This window comes from Hypanus sabinus, chromosome 7 (genome assembly GCF_030144855.1).
Source record: "Hypanus sabinus isolate sHypSab1 chromosome 7, sHypSab1.hap1, whole genome shotgun sequence".
In the NCBI taxonomy this organism is placed as follows: Eukaryota; Metazoa; Chordata; class Chondrichthyes; order Myliobatiformes; family Dasyatidae; genus Hypanus; species Hypanus sabinus.
Window position 1 is genome coordinate 176431405 of NC_082712.1, and position 17675 is coordinate 176449079.

The 17675-nt window shown below is 42.4% G+C and overlaps 1 protein-coding gene across 4 annotated transcripts in view; it reads right to left on the reverse strand.

The window, feature by feature from the left end:
* far1 (fatty acyl CoA reductase 1) overlaps nt 1–17675 on the reverse strand; it is a 130520-nt gene that overhangs the window by 3732 nt on the left and 109113 nt on the right. For all 4 annotated transcript variants that reach the window (XM_059976182.1, XM_059976181.1, XM_059976180.1 and 1 more), the window contains exons 10-11: nt 5183–5312; nt 2208–2335 (exon numbers count right to left, since the gene is read on the reverse strand). In XM_059976182.1, coding sequence (XP_059832165.1) covers nt 2208–2335; nt 5183–5312 — 258 coding nt within the window. The remainder of the gene's footprint in view (nt 1–2207; nt 2336–5182; nt 5313–17675) is intronic.

The window sequence follows — 17675 nt, forward strand, 5'->3', positions numbered from 1 at the left end:
AGGCATGTGGTTGCCCTATCAGACAAGGTGAAGGAGAATCCCAAGAGTTTCTACAGATATGTTAAGAGCAAAAGGGTTGCAAGGGACAACACCGGTCCTCTGGAAGATCAGAATGATAATCTATGCATTGAGTTAGAAGAGATGGGGCAGATTTTAAATGGACTTTTTGCATCTATATTTACTTGGGAGACAGACACATAAGTGAGACAAAGCAGCAGCAAGATCATGGACCCTATACGGATTACAGAGGAGATGATATTTGCTGTCTTGAAGCAGATTAGGGTGGATAAATCTTCAGGGCCTGACAAGGTGTTTCCTTGGACCTGCAAATGCACAAATTGCAGGGAGCTGAGCAGAGATATTTAAATCATCTTTAGCAACAGGAGAAGTACCAGATGACAACAGAGTAGCTAATATTTTCCACTGTTTAAGAAAACATGGCTTTGTGTGTGGTAGGTTGTGTCTAACCAATTTTAATAGCTTTTCAAGGAAGTTACCAGGAAAGTCGATAAGGACAAAGCAGTAGATGCTGTCTACATGAACTTTAGAAAGGCATTTAACAAGGTCCTGCATGGGAGGTTGGTCAGGAAGGGCTGGTCATTTGGCACTCAATATGAGGTAGTAAATTGGGTTAGACATTGGCTTTGTGGGAGAAGCCAGAGAGTGGTAGTATTTGGTTGCCTCTCTGACTGGAGGCCTGTGACTAGTGGAGTGCTGCAGGGATCAGTGCTGGGTCCATTGTTGTTTGTCATCTATATCAATGATCTGGATGATAATGTGGTTAATTGGATCAGAAAATTTGCAGATGACACCAAGATTGAGGGCGCAGTGGACGATGAGGAAGACTTTCAAAGCTTGCAGTGGGATCTGCACCAGCTGGAAAAATGAGCTGAAAATTGACAGATGGAACTTAATACAGCAAGTGCAAGTTGCTGCAATTCGGTAGGACCAGCTAGGATAGGTCTTACACAGTGAACAGTGGGGCAATAAGGAGTGGGAATACAGGTTCAGAATTCATTAAACATAACAGCACAGGCAGTTAGAGCTTTTGACACGTTGGCCTTCAGAAATCAAAGTACTGAGTATAGGAGACGGGATGTTATATCATTGGTGAGGCCTTAGTTGGAGTATCGTGTGCAATTTTGGTCACCTACCTACAGGAAAGATGTCAATAAGGTTGAAAGAGTACAGAGAAAATTTATAAGGGTCTTGCCAGGACTGGAGGACCCAAGTTTTAAGGAAAGATAGAGCATTAGGACTTTATTTCTTGGAAAGTAGAAGATTGAGAAGAGATTTGATAGAGGTATACAAAATTATGAGGGGTATAGATGGAGTAAATCCATACAAGCTTTTTCCACTGAGGTTAGGTGGGACTGCAACTAGAGATCATGGGTTAATGGTGAAAGGTGAAATGCTTAAAGGGAACATAAGGAGAAACTTCTTCACTCAGAGGGTTGTGAGAGTGTGAAATGAGATGCCAGTGAAAGTGGACTATCTAGTCTGTGCCTAGTCCCATTGACCTGCACCCTCCAAACCTTTGTGATCCACATACCTATCCAAATCTCTCAAATACTGAAATCAAACCTGCATCCACCACTTAGATACTGAGAAAGCGATAGAGTGGACATGCAGAGGATGTTTCCAATAGTGGGAGAGTCCAGGACCAGAAGGCACAGCCTTCAAATAGGATATCCCTTTAGAACAGAGATGAGAAGGTATTTCTTTAGCTAGAGGGTGGTGAATCTGTGGAATTCATTGACATAGAAATTTAAAGCAGAAATTGAAAGGTTCTTGATGAGTAACAGTGTCAAAGGGTAAAGGGAGAAGGCAGAAGAATGGGGTTGAGAGGGGAAATAAAACAGTCATGATGGAATGGTGGAGTAAACTCAATGGGCCAAATGGCCTAATTCTGTTCCTATGTCTTATCATTTTTAACAAATTTTTAACATGCCTTGGATAAGCTACAACAACAATGGAGTATGTTAAGGCTGTGGAGCACAGGACCATTTCAAACATTCACTGATCATAGTAAATGAGAAAGCAAGCACCCTTCCAACCAATCTGCCAACGAGGTGACTACTGTAAGCATCTGATTGTTCAATGGAATATCTCACTGTAACCTGGATTTGATCCTAACATTACCTCTCTGTTGCAATTTCAACTTTGACTTGACACAGCACATCAAAAACTAACTTATGCCAACATACTTGATCAGATGTTTCCTGGCTGCAGGTAATCCGGAGAGCTCCTCGTTCAGTACGTACTTCTTTGTTCCCATGCAATAGTTCTCCATGTACTCAGCCCAGTGAAGCTGCCTCACATCACAGTTAAACACCTGACGGGTAAGAAAAATAAAGTTGTATTTAAACATTGCTCCAACAGGAGAATTCATTTGAATAGTTTGACCATTCATGGGCAGGTAGACAGTTTTTGCCAGATAAATTCATGAAGTATGCATAAGAAATTCCAAACACTGCAGATGAAAATAAACCTGTCCACGGCACATCAGGGCTTCCATCAGAACACAAATTCCGTTCAGGTCACATCTCACAGAAAACATCTCCTGGATTTTTCCCACCAGAGGGGTTTAGGAACCAGACAATAGTTTTAAGTAATTAACACAGAAACTGCTGGAAACAGGTCAGGAGCTTCTGTGGAGAGAGAAGCAACTGATGTTCCAAGTCTGAGACCTTTCTTCAGAACTTGTACACCCGCACTGGATACACAGATTAATAGGGTGGTTAAGGATGCATACAGCGTGCTTGCCTTTATTAGTTGAGACCGTGAGCTCAAAAGTTAATTAATGTTGCAGCTTTATAAAACTCTAGTTAAGTCACATTGGACAGGTCTGGTCATCATAGGAAGGAAATCGAAGTTTTGGAGAGTGCAGAGGATTAGAGGGCATGTGCTATAACGAGAGGTTGGACAAACTTGGGTTGTTTACTCTGGAGTGGCAGAGGCTGAGGGATGATCCGACAGAGGTTTATAAGATTACGAGAGGCATAGATACCGTCAAAATGCCTACTACCAGAGGGCATAATTTTAAGACGATTGCAGGAAAGTACAGGGGATGTCGGAGTTCAGCTGATTTTTTAAATACAGGGCGATGGGTGCCTGGAATTCGTGGTAGAGACAGATACATTAGGGACTTTTAAGAGACGTTTAGATAGGCACATGAATGTGATGAAAATGGAGGGATATGGACACTGTGTCGGCAGAAGGTATTAGATTAGCTTGCCGTTCATTACTAATTTATTTGGCTCAGAACAAGAAAGTTAGCTGAAGGCCCTGTTCTTCTGCTGTACTGTTTTATGGTCTATGTTCGATAAAGATAATTGGCAAGTAAACTAGAAATCTGTTGAGAAAGATTTTAAAAAATAATGCTAACAAAATACAAAGCTTACAAAATTGATGGAAACAGATTTAAAATTAAGTGCAAAAAGAAAGCTAAACAGATCCTTCCAGAGAGAAACATAATGGGCTGCAGGAAGAGCAAGAACAAAGTGGCTATGAGGAGAGATCACTTAATAGAGCACTACTAGTTCTGTTTGTGTTGCTCCAGACCAGGGCTTGCCAACCTGGGGCCCATAGAACCCACGGTTAATGGCATAAAAAAGACAGTGTGTTGACATTTCTTAAGGGCAAGCTGTGGATGAACAGACAGACAGACATACTTTATTGATCCCAAGGGAAATTGGAAATTGGGAAATTAAACCAGGAGGTATGTCATCTGTTGAAGGCTAGATCTGTGGCATTCAAGACTGGCGACCCAGGTCTGTACCAGAAAACCAGGTATGACTTGCAGAGGGCTATTTCAAGGGCGAAGAGACAATTTCGAATGAGTTTGGAGGTGATATCGGATGTACGACAAATCTGGCAGGGTTTGCAAGACATTACTTCCTACAAAGCAAAAACTCAATAGCATGAATGGCAGTGATGCTTCACTACCAGATGAACTCAGTGTCTTCTATGCTCGCTTTGAAAAGGAGAATATAACTAGAGCTGTGAAGATCCCTGCTGCACCCTGTGACCCTGTGATCTTTGCCTTGGAGGCTGATGATAGGCTGTCTTTAAAGAGATTCAAACAAGAGGACATGATTTGAGAGTTAGGGGGCAGAAGTTTAAGGGAAACACAAGGGGGTATTTCTTTACTCAGAGAGTGATAGCTGTGTGGAATGAGCTTCCTGTAGAAGTAGTAGAGGCCAGTTCAGTTGTGTCATTTAAGGTAAAATTGGATAGGTATATGGACAGGAAAGGAGTGGAGGGTTACGGGCTGAGTGCGGGTAGGTGGGACTAGGTGAGATTAAGAGTTCGGCACGGACTAGGAGGGCCGAGATGGCCTGTTTCCGTGCTGTGATTGTTATATGGTTATAGGGTGAACCCTCGCAAGGCAAAAAGTCCTGATGGAGTACCTGGTGAGGCTCTGAAAACTTGCGCCAAGCAACTGGCGGGATTATTCAAGGACATTTTCAACCTCTCATTGCTATGAGCAGAAGTTCCCAGTTGTTTTAAAAAGGCAACAATTACACCAGTGCCTAAGAATAATAATGTGAGCTGCCTTGATGACTATCGCCTGGTAGCACTCACATCTACAGTGATGAAATGCTTTGAGAGGTTGGTCATCACTAGACTGAACTCCTGCCTCAGCAAAGATCTGGCCACAATAGGTCAACGGCAGATGCAATTTCAATGGCTCTTCACACAGCCTAAGACCACCTGGACAACATAAACGCCTATGTCAGGATGCTGTTCATCGACTATAGCTCAGCATTTAACACCATCATTCCCACAATCCTGATTGAAAAGTTACAGAAGCTGGGCCTCTGTACCTCCCTCTGCAATTGGATCCTTGATTTCCTCACCAGAAGACCACAATCTGTGCAGATTGGTGATAAAATCTCCTCCTCGCTCATGATCTACACAGGTGAACCTCAAGTGTGCTTAGCCCACTGCTCTACTCTCTCTATACCCATGACTGTGCGGCTAAGCAGAACTCAAATATCAGCTATAAATTTGCTGATGATACAACCATTGCTGGTAGAATCTCAGATGGAGACGAGGTGGACAGGAGTGAAATATTCCTGAGAAAACCCCAAGAATCAGAAATTAAACAGTACTCAATTAGATTGTAATTAATTCATACAGCAAAGGTTCAATCATTTATGTAGACATAAACACCTACCTTCTTATCATCCAGACTCATTTGACTCATGAGCATATTTATATTATCTGTGTTCCACACCCACGAATGGCTTGTGAAGTATTCAACCAGCATCATTGATCTGTGAAGCCGATTAATGACTTTCATCATCCTGAAAACAATTTATCAGTACAATCAGTGACCAAACTTAGATATACTAATACAGAAAAACAACAGATATAATAAAAGAATATGACCAAAAAAAATCAAACTTTAAGTCAGATTCAAGTCAGTAAACAGCAAACTTCAATTAAATTCCTGCAAGTTTAAAAAAAACAGAATCTAGTAACATCTGCAGTAAATCACAGGGAAAAAAAATACTTTTTGGTAGCTCAATTTCCAAAATACTGGTAAAAATAATTTCATATAACAATGTCAGATTAATAGACAGTCAATATCCAGACAGTGTTATTAAACTTCTCAGTAGTCATTCCCAATTCAAACATTGCAAATTATATACAAAGATCAAATGGCTGTTTCTGTTAATTTGCAGCAAATGATGGTAAATATCAGAGCAGGCAAAACCGTAAATGATGAAAATTACAGGAGAAACCATGATCACGCACAACATGCTGTATAAATTAAGAGTGAAGTTCATTCAAAGTAAATTTATCAAAATACATACAGTACTGTGCAAAAGCACGTTTAAAAAATCTGTACAGCAGATGCTTTCAAAAATAATGAGAAGTTTCTAAATATCAAAAACTTTAAAGAGCAGTATGCAGTAAAAAACTAAATCATATCAATATTTGGTGTGACCACCCTTTACCTAAGAGAATTGATGCAATTTTAAAGGCAGAGTGTTGTGCAGTTTTATAAGAAAATTGACTGGTAGGATATTCCAAGCATCTTTCAGAACTTGCAAACAAGAGGAAATCTGCAGATGCTGGAAATTCAAGCAACACACACAAAATGCTGGTGGAACACAGCAGGCCAGGCAGCATCTATAGGAAGAAGTACAGTCGACGTTTCGGGCCGAGACCCTTCGTCAGGATTAACCGAAAGAGAAGATAGTAAGAGATATGAAAGTGGGAGTGGGAGGGGGAATTCCAAAATGATGAGAAGACAGGAAGGGGAGGAGTGAAGCTAAGAGCTGTAAAGTTGATTGCCAAAAGGGATACAGAGCTAGAGAAGGGAAAGGATCACGGGACGGGAGGCCTAGGGAGAAAGAAAAGGGAAGGGGAGCACCAAAGGGAGATGGAGAAACATAGAAAGTAGGTGCAGGAGTAGGCCATTCAGTCCTTTGAGCCTGCACCGCCATTCAGTATGATCATGGCTGATCATCCAACTCAAAACCCTGTACCTGCTTTCTCTCCATATCCCCGATCCCTTTAGCCACAAGGGCCATATCTAACTTCCTCTTAAATATAGCCAATGAACCGGCCTCAACTGCTTCCTGTGGCCGAGAATTCCACAGATTCACCACTCTCTGTGCGAAGAAGTTTTGCCTCATCTTTATCCTTAAACTGTGACCCCTCGTTTTGGACTTCCCCAACATCAGAAACAATCTTCCTGCATCTAGCCTGTCCAATCTCTTTAGAATTTTATACATTTCAATAAGATCCCCCCTCAATCTTCTAAATTCCAGTGAGTATAAGCCTAGTTGATCCAGTCTTTCTTCATATGAAAGTCCTGCCATCCCAGGAATCAATCTGGTGAACCTTCTCTGTATTCGCTCTATGGCAAGGAATGTCTTTCCTCAGATTAGGGGACCAAAACTGCACACAATACTCTAGGTGCGGTCTCACCAAGGCCTTGTACAACTGCAGTAGAACCTCCCTGCTCCTGTACTCAAATCCTTTTGCTATGAATGTCAAGAACAGGCAAGGAGTGATTGTGAGAGAGGCAGAGAGAGAAAATAGGAGAGAGAAAAAGGGAGGGGAGGGAGGGAGGGAGGGAGGGATGAATGAATGAATGAATGAATGAATGAATAAATAAATAAAAGGGATGCGTCGGGTCTCACCAATATATAGAAGGCCACACTGGGAGCACCAGATGCAGTATATCACACCAGCTGAATCACAGGTGAACTGTCACCTCACCTGGAAGGACTGTCTGGGGCCCTGAATGGTGGTGAGGAGGCCACCATTCAGGGCCCCAGACAGTCCTTCCAGGAGAGTCGACACTTCACCTGTGAGTCAGCTGGTGTGATATACTGAGTCTGGTGCAGCCATCTATATATTGGTGAGACGCGACGCAGACTGGGAGACTGTTTCGCTGAACACCTACGCTCTTTCCGCCAGAGAAACCAGACCTCCCAGTGGCCACATATTTTAATTCCACGCCCCATTCCCATTCTGATATGTCTATCCATGGCCTCCTCTACTGTCAAGATGAAGCCACACTCAGATTGGAGGAACAACACCTTATATTCCATCTGGGTAGCCTCCAACCTGATGGCATGAACATTGATTTCTCTAACCTGTTAATGCCTGTCCTCCCCTTCTTACCCCATCCTTATTTTTATTATTCCTTCCCCCCCCCCCTTTTTCCCTCTCTCTGCCCCTCTCACAATCTCACCTTGCTTGTTCTCCTTCTCCCTCTGGTTCTCCCCTCTTCCTTTCTCTTTCTCCCTAGGCCTCCCGTCCCATGATCCTTTCCTTTCTCCAGCAGTGTATCCCTTTTTCCAATCAACTTTCCAGCTTTTAGCTTTATCCCTCCCCCTCCTGTCTTCTCGTATCATTTCAGATTTCCCTCTCCCCCTCCCACTTTCATATCTCTTACTATCTTTTCTTTCAGTTAGTCCTGACGGTCTCGGCCCAAAACGTTGACTGCACTTCTTCCTATAGATGCTGCCTGGCCTACTGCGTTCCACCAGCATTTTGTGTGTTTCAAAACTTGCCACAGTTCTGCAGACTTTGGCTGCCTCGCTTGCTTGTCTCTCCAGGTAATCCAAGACAGCCTTGATGATGTTGAGATCAGGGCTCTGTGGAGTCTATTAACATCTGAAACCATATAAAAAACCTACGGTGCCCAAGACTTTTACACAACACTGTATATACAACCCTGAGATTCATTTTCTTGCAGGCATACACTTAAATTCCCAGAAACATAATAGAATCAATGAGAGACTGTACCCAACAGGATAGACAAACAACCCTTGTGAAATGCTCTTGTCAGAGATTGTATGACCAGCATAGAGAAGTCAATAGTACATCCCTTTTCACTTTGCAAGTTCAGGTGGGCTACTGTAGGTTGAGCAAGCCTTATCTGAAAACCTCCAAAATTATTCCAAGCACTGACATGACACCACAATTGGAAAATTCCACTTGGTGATGGAAAGGTTCCCAGGCGACATGCACATGACAGGCAGTTCCAAGAAGTGTCTCAGAAGGGCGATGGAGGGCTATGATCTGGGTGCAGGTCGATGGGATGAGGGAGATCAGTGGTTCGGCAAGGATCAGATGGGCAGAAGAACCTGTATCTGTGCTGTAATGTACTATGACCCTCATAAACCTTGACTGGGCCCTGTAGGCACCAGTTTTTTTTCCCAGCAGTCCCACAAGTAATAGTGGCTACTGCCCAGCCCATCACAGGTGAAGCCCTCTCCACCACAGAGCACATCTGCATCAAGGAAAACAGCATGCATCATCAGGAACCCCCACCAAACTGGTAAAGCTCTTTTCTCTCTGCTGCCATCAGGAAGGAGGTACAGGAGCCTCAGGACTCACACTACCAGGTTCAGGAACAGTTATTACCCCTCAACCATCAGGACTTTGAACCAGTATGGATAATTTCACTCACCTCAACACTGAACTGTTCCCACAACCAATGGACTCACTTTCAAGGACTCTCCATCTCATGTTCTCCATAGTTGTCGCTTTTTATTTATTATTATTATTAGTTCCTCTTCTCATTTGTATTTGCACAGTTTGTTGTGCTTTGCACACTGCCTGTTTGCCTGTCCTTTTGGTCTTTCATTGATTCTATTGTGGTTCTTGGATTTACTGAGAATGCCCGCAAGAAAATGAAACTCACAGTTGTAAATGGTGACATACAAGTATTTTGATAATAAATTTACTTTGAAATTTGACTCATTATGCACAGTGATCACCATTGTTTTGCATTTATTCTCTGCTCTGTACAATAAACGCATTATTATTTCATACACATTATTAAACATATTACCATAAAACTACCTGTAGGGTATACAGTACGTACAAGTGGATTTATGTTTAAACGTGTTGGCCAGAAAGAACAACAGTCTACAAATTAGTGGATTCAGGTGAACCAAGTACAGGGGAAGCCCTTTATGAACTCTGAACAGATTCTTGCTCCGGGATAGGTTCAGCAGGTCATTACCAGAAGCTCTTAGTGTCTACATTCAATTGCTCTGATAAGACTGAGACCATTCTTGGATGAGTAACTTTTTTTATTATGTAAAGTGCCAGTCCTACTAAAGAAGCAACCTGTAATCTCATTAGACTCTGTGTCTGGGTCACCTAGTTTGACTGATTTGGACCAGTCAGAGTTAAAAGCAACAAACACTCAAGGCTGGGAGTCAGAAATATAGAACAATGTTGGTTGTAGCCTGGACTAGAACCAGTAAGAAAGTGATGCAGGTAGGTCAGGTGACCTTGAGCCAATGGGACGGACATCCATCAGTTCAACTGATGAGGAACACTATAAGAGCCAGGAGCTCCAAATACGTAGGAATGATAACTCTGCAGAACAACCATGGCGGATGAGGAGGACCCTACAGACACATTTGAAACAGGACTACAAGTAATGTGTGGCCAGCGGCAGAAACTCCTTTTTAACTGGTAATATATTTTCTATTCTTTGACTACTTATGGAAGGTCAGTAAAACCTAGTAGGTATATATACAGGTATTCAGTTCTGTAAAGTTCACATGCTCTTCCGTTCCGTACCAATAAAGGTACTTATTGGTAATTGCAGATTCTCTTTATGCCTCCCTGATCATGATGACAAAGGATGATTCTTGTAACACTTGGGCCCCATCCCAAGCTATAGATGTAAATATTCCAAAATCCAAAAACCTAAACACTTCCAGCACTAAGCATTTCAGATAAGGGGGGCTCAATCTATATTTCAATTTGCAAGAATCACAAATTTTCATCTTAAGTGAATACTTAACCCTTAGTTTAGAGGCAACACCAGATTCAGAGAGTCTGGAAACCCGGCCAGAAAAGTTGAAATTCCCAAACTTTGTTCCAGTTCTGTACTGATAATTGTAACCAAGTACAACTGGATAAACAGAGATCCTGAGTTAATGATCAGTGTTCAGAATTATTTACACCCAGGGCCACTGGCTTGTGATGACAAATACAGCTGCTTCTTTAGATAAAGGATTCTGGTGTTTTGCAAAGATAGAACCGGATAATGTAGGAGACATATCCTGTAAAATTCACAAGAAAGTAATACTTTTCCAACAGTAGAGCCCATTTCGGAACACAGTGACCACTAACATGTAGTAACACACACAAAATGCTGGAGCAACTCAGCAGGTCAAGCAGCATAAATGAAGATGAATGAACAATCCATCATCATCAACAATCACTTAGTTGAGTATGATTCTTCTCCTGATGGTTGATCTGGTCACTTGTGGGTCTTGAGATGACTGAAGAGGACGATCCGTGATCCATAAGTCCCACCACAGTGTTGGAAGGAGTAGGTCATTGAAGTGATGTTGGATGTAGCTGGTTGGGCTTTTCCAAGTCTTTCCTAACGTTGAAGCCCGCTTACTCTCAGTGGCATTGTGGAGGTATTCTTCGATCTGTGCAGTCTCCTCATAAACTCAGCTTTTCCTATCCGTGCTAATTTCTCCCATCCATTCAGGTTGATGTGGCACTTCCTCAGGTAAATCTTGATACTGTCCTTGAACTGCTTTTTCTGTCCTCCAGGAGTGTGCTTTGCATCTTTGAGTTGGCCGAACAGGAACTGTATAGAGAGGCGGGACTCAGACATATGGATGATGTGGCCGACCCATCGCAATTGGTGTTGAGTCATGATTGTGGTTATGGAGTTAATGTTAACTTCTTCCAGGATGCTGGAGTTAGTACACCTGTTCTTCCAACGAACCATCAGAATCTTTCACAAGTATCTTTGATGTTAAGTTTCCATGTCTTTTATGTGCCCTCTGTTCATTGTCCATGACTCTGCTCCATATAGCAAGGAGAGGAGGGTTATAGCTTTATAGACCAGAAGCTTAATGGTCTTGATATCCTGACCTTCAAAGCCTGGCAAAAGTTCCACTTGCATAGCCTATTCTGCAATTTATTTCAAGGTCAATGTTGGTTCTTGAAGAAAGAAGCTGGAGCCATTTAGTTGTTAGTTAGCTTAAGGAGCATGGTCACGAGGAGTTCATGGATGCCAGCTGACAATTCAGAGAGCTGACTGGTGACACTGTTCTTTATGGTGAATCCAACTCCATGGATTCTGGATTCATCTGCTGATTTCTCCTCATTTAGTTGTCCTTCCTCGTCCAATCATGTTTCAGAAGGCAGCAAGGTCCATTTGGAATCTTCTCAGCTCTCTTGAGATGACAGCAGTACATCTTTTAGGACAATTGCTGGTTTTGCTGACCGTAAGTTTCCACACACTCCAGGCTCCAAATTTCATATGCCTTTGTGCTAGGTCACAGTTTGGTGATCCCTCTGGACGTGGCAGTTCAGTCAGGAGTGAAGAGGCCGGCTATTTTTAGGACACCTTTCTAGCCCCTCCCCAAGTGGGTTGAGCAGAGTGGGTCCTGAATCGGGCTGCTCAGTTAGGTGTAGCTGCTGAAAAGTTCTATCTGTCTCTGTTCAAAAGCTAGATGACTGTATCCAACACCCACTGCCTGTGTGCCAGGTTACGGCTGTGAGCTCCCAGCCACTGTCCTGCTCCTGTCACCTCCTCCTGATCCACTGGTCAATCGGATTATCAAACCAGCAGAAATGCCTGTGTGTCAGGTCGTTTAACGTGGAGAGACTGATGCACAAGCAGCCACCACATGGTCCTTCACAAAGAAAGGGCTAGAATCCAGTGGTACGGAGACCAAAACATTTGGGGGGGCCTCTTCTACTGCAGCTGTCCTCTGCCTTCACAGCCATTGTGGTGGTCCTCATAGTTCCAAGATTTGGGACTTCAGTTTACCACCATCTTCTACCTGCTCTGCCGTTGAGGTCCTGGTTGAATGGTCCACAGCCACAAAGCTATTCAACACTGGGGCTGAACATCAACGCCAAATAAATTGTGAACTGATAGCAGTAACCAAGATGATGAGGCATAGATAAGACTGGCTAGCCAGAAACTATTTCCCATGGTGGAAATGGTTAATACAAGGAGGCATAATTTTAAGGTGATAGGAGGAAAGTATAGGGAATGTTGGAGTAAGTTTTTTTTTGCACAGAGACTGGTGAGGGGAGGTGGTAGAGGCAGATACATTAAGGATATTTAAGAAATTCTTCGATAGGAGCATGGTTGATAGAAAAATGAAGGACCATGTGGAAGGGAAGGGTTAGGTTGATATTCCAGTAGGTTAAGAGGTCAGTACAACATTGAGGGCTGGAAGGCCTGTACTTCACTGTAGTGTTCTGTGTAATGATCAGAGATGGGCATTGTCTTAAGGTGATTGGAGAAATTGAGAATTCTACTCAATAAGCTATTTAAAAAGTTGGCCAACACTCCTTCATTTGCAGCAGCAGGACCTTTTGGAGTTCCCAATGTGATGGGTGGCACTGCAGTACCAATATTGGTTCCACCTGGTTGCTGGAGGCAAGTTAGTTAGTAGTTGTGTTTTTTTTTTAAGAAACACAGAGAGATTGAGTGTGTGGAACACCTGCCACATGTGGTGGTTGAGACAGATATGTTAGGGAGATTTAAGAGATTATTAAATAGGCACATGGATGATAGAAAAAAATGAAGGGCTATGTTAAAGTGAAAGGCCAACTGGTGGTGTAATGGAATCAACACTGGACTTTGAGGAGAACAGTCCTGGATTCAAATATGGCCGTTTTTTTGCACACTTTTCATCTGTGCTGGGTTGAGTGTCAAGCTAGCAACTTGGCCACATAAAAAAAAAATCAAATGCTACAGAAACAGCAAAAATGGCGCTCAGCAAGGGGTAAAAAGGAACAACAATGTGGGAGTGAAGGCTTAGATTTATCTTGGTAGGTCAAGAAGCCAGCACTACATTGTGGGCTGAAGGACCTGTACTGTGCTGTAATGTTCTATGTACCAATTGCTTGATAAATTATTAACAGTTGAAGGCTGCTGGAACTAGGAGTCCTACTTAGAGGAAGGAAAATTAAACAAAAGCAGGAGAAAACAGGAACTCTAACCCTTAGTCTGAACAGGATGTCGTTTTTCTTACTGACCTGAAATGTTGATTTTGTTCCTTTTTTCGCAGATGCCGCCTGACTTAGAGTGTTAACAATTATTGTGTTTATTACAGTATTCCTGTGAGACCCTTTATGAAATTAATTGAGATCAGTGGTGTAGTTTGTACAGATGTTACAGCAACCCAGGTTTAAATCTGATCTCAGGTGTTGGGTGGAGTTTGCATGGTCCCCCTGTGGCCGAGCCCGTTTCCACTCACATCCCAAAGAAACACAGCACACATAAAATGCTGCAGGATTTTAGCAAATCAGGCAGAGGGGAATATACAGTTTTGGGTCAAGACCCTTCATCAGGACTCCAAGCTGAATGTTCATTCCCCTCCATAGATTACACCAGCTGAGTTCCTCCCACATTTAATATGCATAGCTCGAAATTTCCAGTACCTGCAGAATCTTTTGTGCCAAAGATGTGCAGATTGGCTGGTTACTTGCCACTGTAACTTGCCCAAAATGTGTAGGTACAGCTCCATCCTTTTAACCATTCAGTTCTCGAACCTAGCAAAAAGCTAATCATAAACTCAAAAGATTCTGCACAAGGTGGAACCAAGAGCAACACACACAAAATGCTAGAGGAACTCAGGTCAGGCAGCATCTACGGACATGAATAAACAGACAGCATTTCAGGATGTCTAATCACTAAAGTTAAGCAACACCATGTCCACTTTGCACTAAAATGGATATTTTTGTTCTAATTATGTTAGCTTTGTATAATTTGTGCAATTGACGCTTTTCATGGGAATGCAGCTTCTCAGTTGCTCTGTGCTTGTGATGCTACTGTTTTTCAGTGCAGCTGTGCCCACATGGACTTTTGCAGATGACAGTAAAGCCGACTTAGAAACTTTGAATGACAGAATGGATGGGAATGGGAGGAAATTAGTGGGGGAATGGGGAGGGGTTCTATGAACCACCAGAGGCTTCAATAGCCTCCTATATAATTTGCAAATATGAAACTAATATAGAAATTAAAGCACATTAAGACCAAAAAACACAGCAACAGAATTAGGCTACATGGCCCATTGAATCTGCTCCACTATTCGATCTTGGCAGAGTTACTATCCCTCTCAACCCCATTCTCCTGCCTTCTTCCCATATGCAACCTTTGACAACTTTACTAATGAAGAATCTATCAACCTCTGCTTTAAATATACCCAATGACCTGGCCTGCACAGCTGTCTGCAGCAATAAATTTTTCAGATTCACCACCTTCTGGCTAAAGAATTCCTCCTCAGCTCTGTTCTAAAGGGGCGTTCTTCTATTCTTAGGGGGTGCCCTCTGGATTTAGGACTCCCCGCTATAGAAAGCATCCTCTGCACACCCTCTCTACGTAGGCCTTTTAATATTCAATAGGTTTCAATGAGGTGCCCCCTCATTCTTCTAAACTTTAAAGTCATCGAATGATCCTCATACATTAATTCTTTAATTCTAGGATCATTCGCATGAACCTCCTCTGAACCCTCTCCAATGCCAGCACATCTTTTTTTAGATAAGGGGCCCCAAAAGTGAGCACAATATTTCAGGTGCAGTCTGACCAGTGCCTTACATAGCCTCTGTACTACATCCTTGCTTTTATACTCTAGTCCTCTCAAAATGAATGCTAACATCACATTTGCTTTCCTTATCACCAACTCAACCTGCAAGTTAACTTTGGTCTGAATTCTCTTGGTTTGAAAGGCAAAACTCTCACCACGATATGAATTTAACAGAACAGCTGCCAAACGCAACATCCATCATTATGAAACCCCATCACCCAGGACATGCCCTCTTCTCATGGCTACCACCAGATAGAGGAGCCCGAAGACACACACTCAGTGTTTCAGGAACAGCTTCTTCCCTTCTGCCATCAGATTTCGGAACGGACAAGGAACCCATGAACACTACCTCACTACTTTTGTTGCTCTCTTTTTGCACTACTTAATTTAACTTTTATATTTCTTTCTTACTGTAATTAAGTTTATGTATTGCAATACACTGCTGCTGAGAAACAACATTTTATGACATACAGCACTGATAATAAGTTTAAAAAAATTAATTATCATTTAACCCTTTATGAATACACATGGATGCAGTCAAATGAAATAGAATTCCTCCGGGACAAAGGTGTAAAACACAGTGCCAGCACTTACAAACAGCACAAGGACTAAATAACACATGTAAGATAGCACTAAAGACGCACAAAAACTATATAATCTAGCCCAAATCCCTGAGTGCCATGTTCTGCAGACTGATGGTGCGTGGATGTTGTCAGCAAAAGCAAGCCCACAGCAGTCTTCAGACGAACGCATGCACACATTCCAGCTTGTCCACCAAGTGAACACTGGAGGGCAGAATTCTAATTGTGAATCTGAAAACCTTAAACACACTCCACTAGCAGAGAATTTTCCACATTGGGAGAAAACATGGAAAACAAAATCAGGTGAGCTCATGGTATTTTTGTAAACAATCTCACAGCTTCAAAAATAAGTAGTGTGGAATCTCAAGGGTTATTTTAAACCTCAGAGAATACGACACAAACACTGTCAGTATAATTTGCAGATTGAACAACAGACGTCAATTACAGGTACAGCTTCCACTCTGACCACACCTTTTATGCAAACATTTGCAAATAGCTTCTAAATGTAAATCATTAGTTGCATTTTACAGAACTCCATTTGTTTTAGTGAGTACTTTGTACAAATATACCACAGTCAGTAAACCAGACACCGAGCTTCCGCCTCTTAATGTCCCTGTTTGACTAAATTACACTTACATCCACTCAGGCCTCTTCCAATTATTATCCAAATGCATCAGTTTAATCTCCATTTTCTTCCCCAGTTCCCACTATGGTCATCTACACCCTCTGTCACAACCAACCTCAACAAAGAGTTTCTCAATCGCAGCAGTCTATGGGTGGAACAGCATTTTTTAATTTCCCACAGGAATTCTTGCCAACTTAGTGATATTGATGGCCTCGTGTTACGCAGTACCTCACAAAGACAAGCATTCTCTTTGTAACCACTCTACCGAAACTCGACAATTTTATTTATTTATCAAAATACAGTGCTGAATAGTCCTTTATTCTGAGCCATGGCCAGCAAATCTAGCCTAATCATAGGACAATTTACAATGTCCAATTAAGCTACTAACCATTAACTTTGGACCGGAGGAGGAGAGCAGAGAATATGGAGGAAACCCGTGCAGTCATGGGGAGAACGTATATGCTCCTTATGGGTTGTGGCGGGAATTGAATCCAGGTCGCCTGTAATGTAAAGGGTGTGCCAACCACTACATTACCATACCACCACATTCTAGTAGGTAAGACTCTCAGCTGTTGTTCTCTGCACAAGTTCATGTTTGCACAGATGCAATGAGAAACTTACTTGCAGCACAGAGTAGCATCATATATGCATTCACCAGAAAAAAAAATTAATCAACTGTTATTTTTACAAGAGCACAATAAGAACAGAGCAAGCAGAATGGTCAGTGTTGCTGTACTGAGGTAGTGATTACTGTTGTACTGGTTGGTTCAAGAAACCAGTGGTTGAAGGGAAATACGTAGCTGTTCTTGAACAGCAGAAGCCTCAGGACCCACACCACCAGTTTCAGGAACAGTTATTACCCCTCAACTATCAATCTCTGGATCCAGATAGGATAACTTTACTCAACTTCACTTGCCCTGTCACCAACCTGTCCCACAACCTATGGACTGACTTTCCAGGAATCTTCATCTCATGTTCTCTATATTTATTGTTTACTTGTTTTTGTACTTGCAGTTTGTCACCTTTTGCACATTGATTGTCTGCCTTGTTGGGTGCAGCCTTTCATTGAGTCAATTTTGGTTATTATGGGTTTTGAGTATGCCCTCCAGAAAAAGAATCTCAGGGTTGTACATGGTGACATAATAGTACTTTAATAATAAAGTTACTTAGAACTTTGGTGGTGTGGGACTTCAGGCTTCTGTACCCCTTGCCCAATGGGAGCCACAAGATGGATAGCATGGCCCAGATTGTGGGGATCCTTGATGATGGACCTTGCCTTCTTGTGACACACCTCCTGCAGATACTACCTCACATTTCAAACAAAATAACAGACCCAGCCTGCAGTGTTTCCAAATGTCGACAATTCCTTTTAACCCCCCCCCCACCCCAAAAGATGGTGCT